The 18,906-nt window shown below is 36.8% G+C and overlaps 2 protein-coding genes across 4 annotated transcripts in view; one reads left to right on the top strand and one right to left on the bottom strand.

The window, feature by feature from the left end:
* The window catches only part of LOC132785943 (uncharacterized), a 99,481-nt gene that overhangs the window by 35,529 nt on the left and 45,046 nt on the right, over positions 1-18,906 (top strand). For 2 of the 3 annotated variants that reach the window (XR_009632377.1, XM_060792282.1), the window contains one exon: positions 12,611-12,636. The exons of the other annotated variant lie outside the window; for it this stretch is intronic. Coding sequence is in view for 1 of the 2 variants with exons in the window: in XM_060792282.1 (XP_060648265.1) it covers positions 12,611-12,636 (26 nt within the window). In the remaining variant the exon portion in view is untranslated. The remainder of the gene's footprint in view (positions 1-12,610; positions 12,637-18,906) is intronic. 3 annotated transcript variants of the gene reach the window in all.
* LOC132785895 (rap1 GTPase-activating protein 1) overlaps positions 1-18,906 on the bottom strand; it is a 102,831-nt gene that overhangs the window by 70,697 nt on the left and 13,228 nt on the right.

The raw sequence follows: 18,906 nt of genomic DNA, 5'->3' as shown, positions 1-18,906 counted from the left end.
TGAATGACCCTTCGAAACTGTTTTTCCAGACTGCTTATTAAATTTAAGAATTTAATAAACATTTTACTGCATTCGCCACTCAATAGTGAAAATACCCTTTTATATAACCCCACTTAGGGTATATTGACTGCGAAATATATTCGATACAATAAAAAATTCATCGCGTTACGGAAGCTGTCACATTGATTTGAAATTGAGAAACTTGTTAGGTGTTTTCCCCGGAAGGAACTCATAGCGAGCATATCAAATGCAAATTGAAGCTTAATATTTAAAAGGCAATCTTACTTACAAGCACAATCCGCAAATAAATATATGAGAGAAAACACTCTGCTTACCTGTAAAGATAAAAGCAAAATGCAAATATTTAGTAAAACAAATTCCAGTTAAATTTACTAATCCATAAACAATGAAGAGGGATTCTCTGATAGCTGTTAATTAAGTATGCAAACAAAATGATACCAAAAAAATGTCATTTATGGTTGGTTAAACAAACACAAATTTGATATGTGAAACAAGTTGAATGTTGTTGCCATTTTATTGCTGTTGTTGTTTGGGGGAATGTCACAAAGTTAAGTAAATCAAATTAAATGCATATTGTATACAAAAGCCGAAGCGATAAAACCATTTACAAAACTTTGTGGATAATTTAACAATGCCTTTTCAATCGATGTTGTTGTCGATGCTCATAATGACCATAATCATCATAATGATGATGAGGCCAATTTGCAATACTCTCTGTATGTATGTCTGTCTGTCTGTCTGTTGCTCTAGGGAAGTCCAAATGAAATTATTCTCAATGTGTTTTCCACACAACGTCAGAATAAACGAAATGAACATTTCTGCCGTCTGTCTGAAGTACTTGAAAAGTGCAAATCCAGAGGGAAATCAGCACAATGAATCGCCAGACGATACAGAATCGAGCATTGAACACTTGAGCAGCTGAATGTCAGTTTTCATTTGTCCCAAACTTGGATAAATCAAGCCACATTGACACTAGTTCCCAATCGCATTTGCTAAATCGTGATGGAAGTTGACAGAGGAGGGAACTGAGATCAGAATTGAAAGTCGAAATACAATAAAATACGGGTATTACAGCTTTGTGCCTTATAGCCTTTGGTATATTTTAGTATGTCATTGATATATTAATTAAGATCAGAATTGAAGGTCTACAATAAATTACCGCTAACCGTAATGCAATATGGTATGTGTCTTATAGTATTTGGTATATTTTAGTATTTCGTTGGTATATAAATTCGGTATACAGAGGAGAGAACTAAGATCAGAAATGAATGTCGAAATACAATAAAATACGGGATAATAGGGTATTATAACTTTGTGTTTTATAGTATTTGGTATATTTTAGTATTTCCTTGGTATATTAATTCGTTATACAGAAGATGGAACTGAGATCAGAATTGTAAGTCGAAAATATAGCCTTTAATATTTAGTATTTTTTGGTATATTAATTCGGTATATTTTAAGAATATTGTTTAATCGAAAATGAGTAGCGAGTATTTCACAATCAAGCCCACTTGACTGTAGATTTTTTAGTTGTTCTTAAAGTAAAACTTTCCATTCTATAATTTCTACAATTTATTTATTGCTATATCTTTTCCATTACTTTTGAGTTTCCTTTAATGAAATCAAAGAGTTTTTTTCGTTTAGTTCTTTTATGTGAGTTGTCTTTGGCTGATTGCCAACTTTTGAAGCAAACAATAATTATGGGTTTTGACGCAATTTTAAATTGCAAATAAATCCATTCGTAGAATTTATTCTAACAAATTATTGCCATTGGCAACAGTTGAAAGTTTATCTTTTTCGGGTATTATAACTCAGTTTGTTTGACACTTTCAACTGATGAAATGATAGCGTTATTTTCCGCTGCGTAGTTATGTGAATTTTACGTGGTTGGTGGCCAACTTTTTTCGGTTCGAGCAACTGTAATAACTTTTTATGCAATTTTAATTTGCAAATAAATATTAAATGCGAGCAGACGAAGAGACCACAAAACGCACTACAAAACGGCGAGTAGAAACTGTAATTTAACTAATTTCATTCAATATAAATTATAAAGGTAAACAGCAGCAACAACAATGACCAACAACAACAACAATTAGTCAGCCAGCCACAAAAACCTTATAAGCGTGTAATTTAATTTAATGCAGCCAAAAACAACGAAGCAACAACAATAACAACAAAGCAAAGCGAGCGCGTGAATAAATGTAGAAAATGCTGCCGAGTTGCAACACATCAGCAGCAGCAACAACAACGACAACAACAACAAAACAATTTGGCTTTTAATGCGTTGCAATCGCCAAATCGCCGGAGCATTCAACGGCTGCCAAATGGCCAAAAGCAACAACAACAGACGGGGCGTGGCACTTGGGAGGGGGTGGGAAGTGTAGCTTATATCACAACACAATTTGTTGCTGTGGCTAATAAAGTTGTTTTGCTGCAACAACAACAACTAAATTTGTTGCCAAAATCAACGTAAAACTAAAGCAAACAATGAGCAGAGAAGAAAGAGCCCAAGAAAAAGCGCAGATAAACATTGCTCAATGCGCAGTGGAAGATAAAGAGGAAGCACGAAGAAAAGAAACGAAACAAAAAAGTCAAATTAATAGGCGTCTTAGCTGAAATTGTTGTTGTTGTTGTTGTCTTGGCCAACAATCGGAAGTGCAAAATTAAAAGCCAGACGAAAACGAAGACACGAAAACCCAGCACAACAAACAGTCTGACTGCGGATGTATGTATTATTCTATGTGTGTGTCTGTCTGTGTGTGTGTGTGTGTGTGCTTGGGTCTAGTTAACTGGAAGGAAGTGCGGCCTAGAAGTTGCAGCCAGTTTAGTGCCAGCGGAACTCTTACAAGTTCATCTGGAGCTCTCGGCAAACATTAGTCAACTTTCAGTCGAAAATCCTTTAGATGGAGAGTGTCCAAGTCTAAGTTTGCCAATTACAGTTGCGTTGACTTGCCACTCAAGATGACTCATTGGATTTGCCACCAACATACCCTGTACTCAATGTGAAGAGTCAAAGGTCAATGCATGGCAGATGGATATGAAAACTATCTAGTGAAAATCAATAGCAATTCTAAATTGGATAGAATAATTCATTACTTCGCTTACATATTTATTGAAAGTTCAACTGAAATACATGTTTTATATTATTCAGTTGTTTGTAAGCACAATATTGATAGATTTTACAAATTTAGTTGCACGCACAGATATTGAGAAATCAGTTTTGCTTGATATGTCGAAAAGCATTCATCAATTCGTTTACTATCCAAAACACATGTTTCAATTGTTTTAAAAATATATATTGTAGTAATTTTCTATTTGCTTCAACTTTCAACTTATAGGCAATCTAGACTACATTTTATTCAATTACTTATTTAAAACTTTGTTAAAGTGACAACCATATACTTAAATTTTAGAATTCTCATAGATAATTTTTATGTTATTCCTACGAGTTTTTCAAAAATCCGTATAAATGATTAAGTTTTCTTCTTTCTGCCAATTTCGATTACTCTCGATTTCTTTGAAATAATTTCTTGTCGTAGTTTGTTTGCAGTTTTCTTAAAATCTTAACAACATTCTAAAGATTCTTAACATATAATAAGCTTATTTTACCACTATGTAGTTTCTCTTCAATCGAATTGCACACATAATCATTATTTGATTCCTCTACTTTCTTTATTCGAATACTCATTAATTAATTTACACTTTTGCTTAACCAAATTGTAAAATTGTTCCCACACTACATATGATCACAATAAGCACAAGTTTTTTAGCTTCTTCACTCGCTGCCAATTTCGATTGCTCATAATTTCTTTTAAATAATTTGTTGTCATAGTTCGTTTGCACTTTTTTTGAAACCTAAACGACATTCCCAATTTTATTTTATTTATTCTTAAAAATAAAGTTTCTTAATAATCAAATTGTGAACATATACATTATTTGGTTCCCTACATTCTTTAATTGAGTACTAGTTATTTAATTTACACTTTTGCCTAACCAAATTCCCAAATAGTTCCCACACTTTAATATATGATCACAAATTATTAGCTTCTCCACTACTCACTGGCACTTTCGATTACTCTCGACTTCTTGTAATCAATCTTTGTCACAGCACTTTTGCTGAAAGGTGAATTCTCCTTTCTTAACAATCAAATTTGTTAACATATAAATTATTTGGTTCCCTATTTTCTTTAATTCAGTATTATTTATTTAATTTACACTTTTGCTTAATCACATTCCCAAATAGTTCCCATACTTTAATATATGATCACATATTATTAGCTTCTCCACTACTCGCTGCCACTTTCGATTACTCTCGTTTACTCTCGATTACTTCAGCTTCTCTTGTGGATGGACTTTGCCAAACACTTTGCTCTAGTTGGCAGCTTGTTAAAATCTGTTTAACACCTCGCCAAGCATTCGCCGCGAATGTGTATTCACGAGCAGCCTCTAATTTGGCAAAGCGCCTCCTCAGAGCGTGTTGCAAGCCAAGCTGCGAGTGGGTTGCCACGTTTTTCGCTTATCGTCTGACTTTTTTGGCTAATGGCTGTGTGCAATTTGCCTGCTAATTGGCCCCCTCAAACACTTGCACTGCTGAAGCCAGCCAAAATGAATGGCCAGTTATTAGTCGCCCCGCATCGCATCGTGTTGAGTTGAGTGTTTTGTTGACCGACGCGACGCGGCGATAGTCAAGAGTCTATGCTAAACACGTGCCCATTAATCAGGCTCCCAAATTGCCGACGGGTTAACAATCAAATTGCAAACTTTACATTTACAATGCCGCCGCCCCCACGCCCCCTTGTCACATTAGCCAACGTTTTGGCCGATGGCAAATGCAAATTTAAGTCAAAATGTCAGGCGATGTGGGGGTGAGGAAATATATCTGCATAATCCCTATCGCTGGATTAGGAGCTCATTTGGAAAGGTTAGAAGTGGACAAACTGGTGTACAAATCGTATTCCATCAATCAATTGAAGTAGTTTGTATTAAAAAGTCAACTAATTTGGGGGTATTATTTATTTATTGAGTCTGCAAACAAATGATTAACTCAATTAACATACAATTAAATCGATTAGCTAACTAATTGAGGGAGTGACATTTCATTTAACATGATTAGATTGGGGGAATGCAAATAAACTCTTTAATTTAACAACTTTCCAGTCATGCAGTCTCAAGGTTGTTGGCAATTTATCATAGACAAACTTTTAACTAAATATGTCAAGCTGAAGCATTTCCTTAAACTTCTCATGGATGGTTAATAGAGCTTAGAAACTGGGATGACACTTAAATTGGAAAAGTTCCCAGCTAATCTCATACACACAAGACACAACACACGTGCATTCAGTTCAGGTGACGAAGTAGTTTTTCTTTTTGTACCCTCTACCGATAGGGGAGAAGAGTATTGTAACTTTGTGCCTGGAGGAAATGTATATAAAAAATAGGTGGAGGCATCTTCGACCCTATAAAGTATATATATATTCTTAATAGGCACGATGTGCCATCGATAAAAATCAAATAACATGCGTAATTTCAAAGCTAGTGTTTCGAACAGACCAACAGACAATAATAACTAAGGTTTTTATGATTCCTGAAAATTTTGTTGCAATTGGTTAAATATTGTGGAAGTTATATAAAAAATATTTTTGTATGGGTAAAAAAGCCTACTAACTACGGTATATTTTGCACTTTATGATACATTTTGAATGTAGTACTAAAACAATATACAAAATATTAGCTTTGGTGTATTTTTACATTTTTCGCGGTATATTATTTTGGTGTATTTTAAAATTAATACCGCCTTTGCTAACAATCCGATATATTTTTCACTCTATAGCATATTTTGAACGTAGTAATATAATGTATATATATTTATTATTTCTGTGGTATATTAATTTAGTATATTTGAATAATAATACCGCACTATTTTTCTATTATTCGTAAAGAGTATCGGGTATTCCATAGTCGAGTGTGCTCGTCTTGTCTTTCTTTGGAGAGCGGCAGCTGCAACATTTTGATGACCATGGCTGTATTCTAGTAAATCAAGGTGCCTCTTTTAATTGTTTTGGCATTCTGCGGATTGTGATGCATTTTAATTGTTGCACATTAAAATGCAATTCTCAACTGTTGTTTAATCAATGCGCACGTGCGACAAATTCACAATTGCCTCGATTCACAATTTACGAATCGCAAATGCCGAAAAATTAAAATTTATCTCTTTTTTGTTGCTTTAAAAGCGCGCATAAATAATTCCACGGTTAAATAAAAGGGAAATTGCCATAGACAAAAAAAGCGTGGAAATTGTATCGGCTGTCAAATTCAGAAATTCAGAAATTCCATCAAAAAAAAAAGAAGAATTTCCACGCGAGTGTAGCAATTAAAGCGCTTTATGTACACGACGACGGCAAACTAGCAAACAACAAAACAATAAAAATAAATATGAGCAATTTTTTTATTGTTCATTTGTTGTGTTATAAATACTTGCATATAAATACACATATTTTTTATCACTAACGAAATAAAATGGGATTTAAAAGCGGCAAACAAACGCCGGAAACAATGGTCGAGCCGCGTTGAAACAGTGGCTGCAAAAAAAAAGAAGAGAAAAAAAAGCAAGTAAGGAAGCTACAGTCGAGTGTGCTCGACTGTGAGATACCTGCTACCCATTATGAATAAAAGCAAAACAGTGCGGTATTATTCTTAAAATATACCAAATTAATGTGCCATAAAAATACTAAAAATATATCAAATGTTATACTTGGTAAATTGCTAAAGTGCTACCTTAAAGATATAAAATACTGAAATATACCCAAGGCTACATTTGGTATATTGATATAGTACTTCATTCAAAATATACCATAAAGTATACCACAAAAATACTAAAAATAAACCAAATGATATTCTTGGTATATTGATATAGTACTATTTTGAGTATATAAAAATGAAAATGTATCTACGTTTGGTATATTGATATGTTACTACATTCAAAATATACCATAAAGTACAAAATTTATACTTTATAGGTTCTTATCATCTTCTGCCTGTTACACACAGTTGTAATACCCTTCAACCCAATGGGTAGCGGGTATAAAAAAAAGAAGAAAACAAGGCGACCAGACACTCTAGCGTTTATTGCACTCATTCAGCTCCACCTCTCCGCACCTCTGTGCCCCTCTCTATCGCTCTCTCTCTATCTCAGCTGCTGGTCAGACAATTTGCAGCCTTGTCTGCTGCGAGGCCAAATTGCTGCCAAAATGCTGCCAAATTTAACCCCAGGCAATTTTTACACAGTCATTTTTGTTATTCATTTTTTTCTGTTCATTTTTGCTATTTTTTTTTCTTTTTTGGTTGCACTTTTTCGTGCCGCACGCCATTTTCATTTCTCGCATTTTTCTCTCGCCTTTGCCGCAGCATTTTTCATAATTCTTGAGGCATTTTCTTGCGAGTCGACTAAAAAAAATACAAAAAAATAAACCGCCAACTTGCAAAAGTTGTGTGGAAATTATATTTTGGCAACGTGTAATAATCTCCTTTTACCAAAAACGTCCAAAAATATTTCATAGTTGCACTTTCCAGACGGCAGGCTGCTTTCCTCTCCCTCTCTCTCTTTCTCTCTCTCTCACTCTCTATCTCTTTCTGCTTTTGGCTGCCCAGCTAAGTCATAAATATATTGTTGCAAGCGAAGAGCGTACGCCGGCAAAGGAATCATAAATATGTCGTCGTTGTCATAGTTGTGCTCTTCTTATTCCTCTTGTTGTTGTTGCCCAAAATGTGGCATCGAGTCTCTCGCATATAGAAAGCAGATATATCTATCTATATGACAGTGTGTGTGCCATACATTTTGGGCACAAAATGCTACAAAATCTATGTAATAACTCGAGCGTTAGGCGAGACGCGGCCAAAGTAGACAAAAAGTTTGGAGAAGTCGAGTGTGCGAAGAGGAGCGTAGGGACGCTAAAGTGATTTGCCAGCGACAGTGGGGCAAGTACAGCTAAAGTAGATGACTATCTTTTATGAAAATAGAAAAAAGTTTGAAAAATGAATTTGTAATGATTGTATTGTAGAATTCTCTTGCATAAATTGAGAAGAGTTTAAAACAAAAAAATACATACATAATTTAAATTATTAATTTTGTTATATGATGGAAAAGTTTACTAATATCTTAAAAGATTCTTTAACCCTAGAAGTCCTCCATCGATATGAAGAATGCTTGTGAGCTATTCAGAGAATTTATCCTATTAAGCAAAGCTGAGAAATAATTATTGGAATCTCACAATTCAACTCATTTCACTCAATTCGCAGCGCATAGTCATCAACCTATCAATTTTTGTCAGTTAAAAATGGTTTTGATTCAGAATATTACAAAAAAAAAAATAATCTTGTGAGCTTTACTTTCTTCTCTTTATGAGATTTTTGATACTTTTTTGCAAACACTGTCAAAGTTACTTAGTTCTAATCAATGCTAAGAAATAATTCAAGCAATCTTACAACCATTTTGCTCCCATTTTCATCTGATCACAACCCACTGTACCTCATCGCACACAATGCCGCAAAGCTGTTGATATTGCAGCTATTGTGGTTTTTGTTGCTGTTGCTGTTGCCATTGCTGTTGTCTGTCTATGCAAGAGAGAACTATGTAGAACCCACTAATGGTGTATCTTTATGTCTGGCACACACATTGTTATGGCTTAACTTAAAGAGTTATCGAAAAAGCATCTCGAAACGCGACAAAAAATTGCTGGAAAATGTGCCGCAGATATGCAGAGCTTGATAATATTTGTTAGCTGCAACTTATTGGGGCCATGTGGATGGGGAGTGTGTTCCCAGAGGGCAGCTTCAAGATCGCACTTTAAAGAGTGCCGGATATGAAGATGGAGACGGAGTTGGGAGTTGGACCCAGCGGACGGGGCTTCGAGGTGCCCTGAGAGGCGTTGAAATTGTTGTTTTGAAATCAAAGCCCAAGTCGATAATCGAATCATTCGCTCGCATACAAATTTTGTGGGCGCGTGTGGGGGAGTTTGTCCCCTCTTTCTTCTCTCTCTCTCTGTCTCTCTCCCTTGGCAATTGAATTGCTGATGAGTTGCTGATGCTGCTGCTGCTTTGGCGGCGCCTCCGAAGCGTCATTGAATTTGAAATGCAGCCACGGGCAATACAATAATAGCATACAAAATGCGCCGCCAAATGAGATGAACAGAACTGAGAGTGAGACCAAACTCTGAAGCTCACCACAAACTGTTGTGCCACACATTCACATGCAGCATTTCCTTGCACAGCACCTCAGCTATAGCTTCTCTCCGCCTCCGCCTCCATCTTCATCTCCATCTGTTAGTAAAGCTCCCCAGGCAGTCGTTGAAATTTGAATTTCAAAATTGACGTCATCCACAATGCGCATATGATTTACTTGTACTCGTACTTGTATTCGTATTCGTACTTGTTGATTCAAATAGGCGGCGGCCATGCCACGCCCACCTCGTTGCGAGCCACATTAGATAAGCAACTTGAGGGAATTGCAGCCGCGAGTTGAGTGTGTGCAAAAATGCGACTGTCTAGAAGACAAAATATAAGAAAACACTGACCAACTAAGCTCAACGAACCTCGAATGATCTATCAAACAAAAGTCTCTTCAAAAAAGCTGTTGCTTCATTAATCAAAAGCTGCTAAAACTTTCAATTCAATTAGCCAAAGTTTTTAATTAAGCTTACATAATTTGTCTGTTACATTTATAGAAATTTAAAGATAAATAACTTGGATTATTCAGCTTTATAAATGAAACTGATTAATTTACGTTGTATATAAGCTTTGTTAAAACTTGCAAAAGCTTCTTTAATGTGCTTTACATTTTTTTTTAATTCATACTTTACATTTTTCTTATCACTTTAAGCTGCCAAGATGCACTAGATAGAGTATATCGATTTGTGAAAAAATCTGTGTAGAAATACGACAAATATTTGCAGCTCATTTGAGAATATGGTAAAGCAGCTTTTGTGATTTTGGCGCTTTGGCGTTGACGGCGACTTTTATGGCCGACAAATGAATGCAACAAAATTGTGAGACGAAAATTGAAAGAGACAGCAGTGAAACACGTAATTAGCCAAGCAAACCGAACATGGCCAACACACTTGGAGTGTCAAAATGAGCAGAGATAGAAATAGAGATAGAGAGAGAGAACAACCCTAGTTGATACACACACATATTTAGCGTTAATCGAAAGTGAATTAAAATCGAAAAGGTTTCGCTTTTAATTGCAAAACGAATTTAGAATTTTATCTCGACTCGACTTGCTCACTCAACTTAATTGGACGTTAATGAGTCTTTGCATTAAACGTGGCCAATTAAACAGCTCAAATGGCCTCATATTACTAGCTAGACTCTAGAGAGGTGTTCACCTGTGAATAGACTGAATAGAGATAAATGAACTCGAACTAAAAACATTTAATTGTGCCCATAAAGAATGCCGAGGCTGCATTTAGCTCATTTTAGTTTCAGTTTCAATTTCAGTTTGAGTTTCAGTTTCAGTGTCTGAATTGCTCTTTTTTCGTAGTTTTGATTTCAACGAAAGTTTTTTCCCAGTTGCATGCGGCACGAATTCAATTTGAGTTGCATTACGTATACGCCGCGTATTCGTAGTCGTAGTCGTAAATTGCATAATTAGTCAGTCACTTGGTCCAGCCTTGTGACCTTCATCTGTGCACAATGAACTTGGCCGCTAACTCTTGACTTTCTTTTGTTCGATCGATTGTGTCTCTCTCTCTCTCTCTCTTCCTCCTTCTCCTTCTCCGTCTGTCTCTGTCTTCATCTCCATTCGCCAGCTGCCAGATTGGCGCTATTTGCATATTTACATAAATTTGCGTAGTAATCACTTAAACTGCCCGTCGTTTTGTCTCACTTTAGTCTCTATCTCTATAGCAAAGATCGCGCTCCGATCGCAAAACCAAATGCTTGGAGAAGCCACACACGGAGTCACAATCACAATTCACAAAAAAACCAAAGAAAAATAACTAACAAAAAAACCAGTTGTTTACTTTGGCAATACCCTGTAGAGAGGCGACTTAGGGTATGCTATTTAACATGTGATTTAAAAAACAAGTGAATACATTGAAGTTGGGATCGCGGGTAGCTAAAATATAAAGCAAGAATTGGAACAAATGAAAGCTTAACTTTAAACAGCTTTTAGTTTAAAGAAGTAAGATTAATATTTCTTTTGAAAGTTTCCATATATTTTTATATAATAAAAAGTCACGTTATATTCGATTTTCGTTTAAAATTCATATGTAAACTAATTTGACAATGAATGCTTATTACATTAAGTAAAAAGTTATACATTTGCTTATTATATTGAAAGTATATTTGTTAAGTCTTAATAAACTCAAAAGCTCTACTTTAAACAGCTTTAAAGCTTATTAAACTCGGAATTAATAGTAAAATTAATTTGCTAATGAATTCCATTTTACTTTTATATTAGATCTAAACAAAGTTTGAATATATTATATAAAATGAAAAGCTTTACATTTGCTAATTACATTAGGAAGTACAATTGTTGAACCCTAATTAAATAAAAAGCTCTACTTTAAACAGCTTTTAAGCTTATTAAACTCTGAATTCATAGTACAACTAATTTGCTAATGAATTCCTTTTTAAGTTCATATTAGATCTAAACCAAGTTTGAATATATTATATGAAATGAAAAGCTTTACAATTGCCAATTACATTAGGAAGTACATTTGTTGAATATTAAAGTTCATTGTCTAATTAACGAACTGTTTGCTATGCTTTCATTAATTTAATTTTTGCAACTTCTCACAATAAACTTTTATGTCCCTATCCAGACACACCTTGGTCTAGTTTAGTCTTCACTAATTTAATGCTGTACATATTCAGTTTAGTGCAATGCTGTGCACAATCGTTTCTATTCAGTTGACCGCGACTGTGAACAGTAGTCGCTATGCAGTTGCCGTTGTCTCGCTGTGCGATGCGATTGTCTGTGATGTCTGTCTGGCTAGTTCAATCAACTGGCAGACAGGCAGCAGCAGCAACTATTTTTGGTACGCTGCCAACAGCAACAATTACAGCAGCAACAGCAACAACAACAACAAGAGCAACTCAACGTTGCAGTCGCATGCCAAAAACGCTGAAAGTGGCGGCTGCTTTTGACCCACTGACTGATATACAAAAAAAGTTTTGCAGTTTGCAGTTGCCGGTTGTTGGTTTCCAGTTTGTTGCATTGTGTTGTTGTTGTTGTTGTGGTTGTTGTTGCAGTTGGCCGATTGCAAATGCAATTAACTTGTTTAACATTTCGGGCGCCAGTTGATCTCCGGCTTTGCCACTTGGCCTACTCACAGCATCTACGAGTTAGTTTCGAGTTTTCATAACAAAAAGGATGCCGTAACATGACATTAGAAAATAACAAAAAAGCAGTATATAACATTTTTGAAAAATAAAGAAAATAAACTAATGTTTAAATATGGAAATTTATGCAGCTTCCATTCGTAGTTCATTTACATTTTCTAATTGCATTTGCTGATGGCTTTATGTTTTATTATCTTTTCATAATTAGTTTATGTATAAAATTAAATTTAACACTTTTTTTCCATTTCAGCTAAAGACAACGCTGTTGACCGCAGGGTAAGTGTATTCGATATCATTTAAAATATTCTCAAAAATATGTCACTTTGTCTGCCACATCAATTCTGATATTTGCAACCGCATGAACTTACAACAGCGTGTGGCAGCCACAATATGTCGTTCACCGCAAAATGTAAAAGTTTTACAAGTGTTTTTGACTTTTACAACAAAAGGGACAAGAGAGTACAGAGTGAGAGAGAGAGAAGGGATAGCTGAAAGGGAAAGACTCTTGGAACTGATAGACAAACAGTGTCGTCTTCTTCATCTTCTTGCATTTTCCCAACTCTCTGTCTACAATTTCCAATTAATAATTCATAAACATTTGCTTGTCGTCTCCAATGCCTTTCCTCCCTCCTCCCTCTTGCCAACACTTGTTGTTGTTGTTGCTGTTGTTCAAAGTGTTTTTCTTGGCAATTTGTCTGCTGCATAAAAAAACACAACTACAAAAAATAAATTTGTTTGTGCTGCCTTCGTAATTGGGTTACCAGTGGAAGCAGGCGAAGCTCTGTCGCTGACGTCGACTGCAACCCACAAGATACAAGATACATTTCGTATATACATATTCCGATACAAACTTGTTGTTGTTGTTGCAGTTGCAGATGCAGCTGCTAAGTGAAGTGAGTTGAATTTTTCGTTTGTGCTGCTTCAACTTTTCTGCAGTAAATGGATGAATTTCATTTCTAGCAAACGCGTGTTTTACGACTTTTCCCTGATTTTTATGCGTTTTTTGTCGCCTCAGCTTTGAAATGTGATTAGGAATGAGATGAGGAAATCTGAATGATGATCTGCTCTATAAATCATAAAAACTATGCGTAATCCGCACTATTAAAATTTTGCTATTTTCAGATTTATAAATATCAATTTTCCTAATTGCCAAAGGGAAAGAGAGAGAGGGAGAGAAAGAGTGAGCCAGCTAGTTAGTTACCTGGGAGCTTGAGGTTCATGCATAAGTCATAAGCAGGCAGCTCTTTGGCTCTCTTTCCTTTCCTACATTTATTAGCCTCATTTCACACAGAGTGAAAGAGAGAGGGAGAGCGAGAGAAGGAGGGGTAACGACGGCCTTTTCAATTTTTGCATAATTGTGCGACAATAGAAAATACCGAACCCGAAAACAATAAACAAAAGACAATTTTTGTGTGCCGAAGAAAACAAAAGTTACATCAGTTTAGTTTTGTCCCTCTTTCCGTTCGTCTAAGCCCTAAATCTAACTGCGAGACATCGAGAATGGACAAAACACCTGACTAAGTTGGCCTCCATTTGCAACCATCTCCATCGCCATCTCCATCTGCGATTCGGCAGCTGGAAATGAATAGCCGAGGCATAAATTAGCGTCAAACTGCGAAATTGACTTTCGACAGAGGCAAACACACAAAATAGGGAAACGGGTCGAGTCGAGTTGAGTTGATTCGGCGAACGTTGTCTTGGCACCTTTTTGGCGACGCCCACGTCAAGGGGAGAGCAACGATGGAGTGGGAGGGGGGAAGGGAGCAGCCCCCAGGTTCCAATTAGGCGCATTTCTAATTGTGTGCAACAGGCCAACAACAACAGCAACAGAGAAGCAGACAGAGCAGAGCAGACCCGGTTCACTGGCATGGAAAATGACAAAGCAGCAGCCTCTGCTCCCCTTCCCACTCCTCCTCCCCTCCCCTGTCGCCTACGGTTGGCCTCTGGTCTCCCTGGGGAACTGTTGTAGCCACAGGCTTCGTTGCTCTTTCGCTTTTTTATTGATTTTTCATCTCATTCACTCGGCGTGACTTTAATTTAATTGTTGTCAGCATCTTTGAACTTCATATGCGACACCTCCTACCTCTTCCCCCTCTCTACCACCCCCTCGGGTGTCAGCTGTCGGTGCGCTAATAAATTATAAATTTGGAGCGATTATGTGCCTTGACAATCGTAAGACCGTAAGACCCATTGATCTCTGCCGCCTTCCCAAAATAATAGATTACAAAACTCGTTTCCTGTATTCAATATCGCGAATTGTGACTGCTGAATAGTGACTCGAGTGAATAGCTCTCAATGGTGAATAACGAATCATGAGTTGCGATTGCGATTCATAAGTTGTGAATCGAAGTTGAAGTCGAAGTCATTTCTTGAACTTGGCTCACATTTGGTGGCTCAATCGCAAGCAAAGCTCATGCTATTATTGTTTGTCGCTTTAAAGATCTGACAAACAGACAGACAGACAGACAGACGGACGGACGGCGTTCTTGAAGTGCCGTTACTCTTTGAGAAGCCCTCGGGGGCTTGGCTTGACTTGACTTTAAGTGTGTCGCCGTTGATTGTTCATAGAAAATAACTTGAAATTCTTTATCAAGATTTTGCGTAATGCAATAATTTCTACTTAAAGTTGTATTGCATAGAAATGTTAAAAGGGTAGCTTCGTTCACTGTAAATTCTGCGATAATTTGAGTTGTATTTGAGGTCTTCTTAAAAGAGTTGTAGGACGTACTTTTCAGTTTATTCAAAACAAACTTAACGTAAGAGAATTTTAATGAGAGAACTCTCAACTCTTTACTCGCATCTCCTTACAGGGTATCATTTAGCCCAGCACTCCCTGCTGCTGTTTATTGATTTTTGTTTAGGCCAGCGACAGTTTGTGGCAATTGCTAAAGAATCACGTACGCGGACATGCCCCAACGCCCACAGAATGCCTTCAGTCAGCGACTCTCCGCTTTCTTCCCTCTTCCCTCTTCGCTCTCTCTGTTGTTGCAACGTCGTGAGGCACAAATAAGCCGGAGCCGTGGCAAGTCTTAGTCTGAAGCGGCTGAAGCGAGTTGGCAGCTCTGTCACCTGACTCAAAGCCTCCTCAAATGTCACGCGTACTCCGAGGAGTGTCTTTCTTCTTCTTTTCCCCCCTTTTTCTGTCTGTCTTTCTCTGCCTCTGCCTCTTCCTCTTCTTCTGCATGCCATCTTCACTTTTGCTCGGTTTTCACTCTTTCCGCTGTGTTATTTGTTTAACAGCATGAACTAGTTCATTCAAATCTCAATTTAGCTCTGCTACCCGATCATTTAGTCATTAGCTTTGCCAATTTCGAAATATTCGTATACATAGCAAGTTGCAACACGCGCTCCACTTGCAACAATGGTCAGCATTAGCTCCACTTGGCCACAGCTTGAGCTGAGCCACCCACGAAACTAAGCAAATTATTTGCGTGTTGCGAGTCATTGTTCAAAATTATCTTACAAATGAAACAAATAAGCAAAACGTGCGACGATATAGTCATCAAGCAAATACCCTAGAGCTGTGAGTTTGTTTGGCAAATTTGATTATTTATTTGAAAAATCAGCAGACAGTTGAAGGCTTCTTTGGTTAGTTTATTCAATTATTTAGTCTTTATTGGTAGCTCGTATTGCTCGGTATATTCTATATATTAGGTTGGCCAAAAAGTCTTGCGGTATTTCCGATAGGTGTCTTTGCAAGCGCGTAGTTCTAGTTCTATTTATCGAATCGGTTCATGCGATACCTTTTTGGAAAGCTCTTTTCCCGCGCTAACACGTGTTTGATTTATTGTTGTTTGTCTTGAGTCGTTCGTGAGTTATAGCGTCACAAACATGGAGCAAAATAAAGAGAAAATACGGCATATTTTACAGTACTACTACGATAAAGGCAAAAATGCAACTCATGCTGCCAATAAAATTTGTGCAGTTTATGGACCCGATACAGTTTCCATTTCCACCGCACAACGATGGTTTCAACGTTTTCGTTCTGGTGCGGAGGTGGTCGAAGATGCGCCACGGTCCGGAAGGCCTGTCGTCGAAAATTGCGATAAAATCGCCGAATTGATCGAAAGAGATCGGCATAGTAGCACCCGTAGCATCGGCCAAGAGCTTGGCATGAGTCATCAAACCGTTTTAAACCATTTGAAGAAGCTTGGATTAAAAAAAAGCTAGATGTATGGGTTCCATACGACTTGACGCAAAAAAACATTTTTGACCGTATGGATGCATGCGAATCGCTTCTGAATCGCAACAAAATCGACCCGTTTTTGAAGCGGATGGTGACTGGCGATGAAAAGTGGATCACTTACGATAACGTGAAGCGCAAACGGTCGTGGTCGAAAAGCGGTGAAGCTGCCCAGACGGTGGCCAAGCTTGGATTGACGGCCAGGAAGGTTCTTCTGTGTGTTTGGTGGGATTGGCAGGGAATCATTCACTATGAGCTGCTCTCCTATGGCCAAACGCTCAATTCGGACCTGTACTGCCAACAACTGGACCGCTTGAATGCAGCACTCAAGCAGAAGAGGCCATCTTTGGTCAACAGAGGCCGAATTGTCTTCCATCAGGACAACGCCAGGCCACACACATCTTTGGTGACGCGCCAGAAGCTCCGGGAGTTCGGATGGGAGGTTCTATTGCATCCACCGTATAGTCCGGATCTCGCACCAAGTGATTACCACCTATTTCTGTCCATGGCGAACGACCTTGGTAGTCGGAAATTGGCCACAAGAGAGTCCTGTGAAAATTGGCTCTCCGAGTTTTTTGCCAATAGAAAAGCGAGCTTCTATAAGAGGGCCATTATGAAGTTGGCATCTCGTTGGGAACTCGTCATCGAGCAAAACGGCGCATATTTGACTTAAATCGCATTATTCTAACCAATTTTATGAACAATTGAAAATTCAATAAAAATACCGCAAGACTTTTTGGCCAACCTAATATACTGAATTGTTCACATTTATTATATGTTTTCAGTATATTACATATATAATTAGTATATACTACATATAATGAATTGGTAGCATTTAGTATTTGCATTCAGTATATTCTATTGTAAGAATTGTAATAATTCAGTATATGTTTTCAGTATATTACATATATTCAGTATATTTTATATATACTAAATTGTTGGCATTTATTATATGTTTTCAGTATATTACATATATATTCATTATATTCTATATATACTGAATCGGTAGCAATTAGTATATGTTTCAGTATATTAAAAATATATTCAATTTATTCTATATATACTGAATTGGTATCAACTAGTATGTGTTTTCAGTATTATAGTATACTACATATATGTATATTCAGTTTATTCTATACATATACTATATGTATATTTTGTATTGAGTTCCTTCAAGCATAAGCTAGTAATTATTATCTTAGTAATTTAGTATTTTAGTCAATGGAATATTTTAATAATTATCATAGTGTCATAACACATTAAAACCATTTAGTATCATTTTTATAATAGGGTTTCATATAAAGTATATGGCAATCAGAGATATATAATGACTAGAACACACTCTTTAACAAATTAGAATATTGCTTAGCAAAGTATCACAAAATAGAGATTTTTATATTCTCAAGATACGAATTTATTATTAATAAAAGTCAATTGTACTTCAATCTATCGCAAAGTCTAGACTTATGATAAAAATGTATGATCAGTCGATGGCCTTAGTAGCTAGCACTTCCTTCTTTTAGTTATTATATTATCTTGTATAATAATTAACATATAAATAAATAAATAAATATGATAAAAATTTGTGCTATTTTTGACTACACTTTGTGGCAGAGTGAAATACAATTTACTAAAAAAAATATATAAGTTAGATAAAACATCTTTATTTCATATATTTTCACTTTCTGTAGCTTAGCAGCTACCCAGCTGACACAGTTCGCTTGCTGCAGGGTATTTGCACAAGTGATAAATGATCTGGCCTGGTCAGTTGCTATTTGGCACGAGTTTTGCATATAAATTAGCCTGAAAATGCCAAAGAAATTGGAATTGGAGTTGGCCAAATTCTGAAGATGAGAAGCTGCTGCTTTTGCTGCTGCAAGTTGACCAACTAAATGACTGACTGGCTGACTGATTGAATGACTGATTCTTATAAACTGGGCTAAACTGTCTGAAAGCGTTTTGAGGTCAGCTAACTGACAACAAACGAAATGAAGATCGAGTCGGAGTTGGAGTTGGAGTTGGAGATGCGAGTTGAAGTTGAAGATGGGTTGGCATAATGGGAGCAGCTGTCAGAGAGAGAAAGAAGGGAAAGGGTAAGAGAAGGGGAAGTGGAGATTAAACCCTGCCAAGTAAATTAAGTAAAAATAGCCCCAAAAGAGTTGAAGGGCGACAAGCGGAGGGGGGCAACGGAAGTGTTTATGTTTATGAAAATGTTGGCTGCAGGAACAAGAAGAGAGAGGGGAATAAAAATGTGTGGGTGACAGGGAAAAGCAAACTGAATGAAAAGAAAAGAAAATCCCTTTTTGGTTGTCAAGTTCAAGCGGAAGAGGGACGAAGAGCCCTGAGGTGCTGTAGAAACAAAA

Source organism: Drosophila nasuta, chromosome 2L (genome assembly GCF_023558535.2).
Source record: "Drosophila nasuta strain 15112-1781.00 chromosome 2L, ASM2355853v1, whole genome shotgun sequence".
Classification (NCBI taxonomy): domain Eukaryota; kingdom Metazoa; phylum Arthropoda; class Insecta; order Diptera; family Drosophilidae; genus Drosophila; species Drosophila nasuta.
The sequence above is the reverse complement of the archived record's forward strand: the minus strand, read 5'-3'. Positions and strand labels throughout refer to the sequence as shown.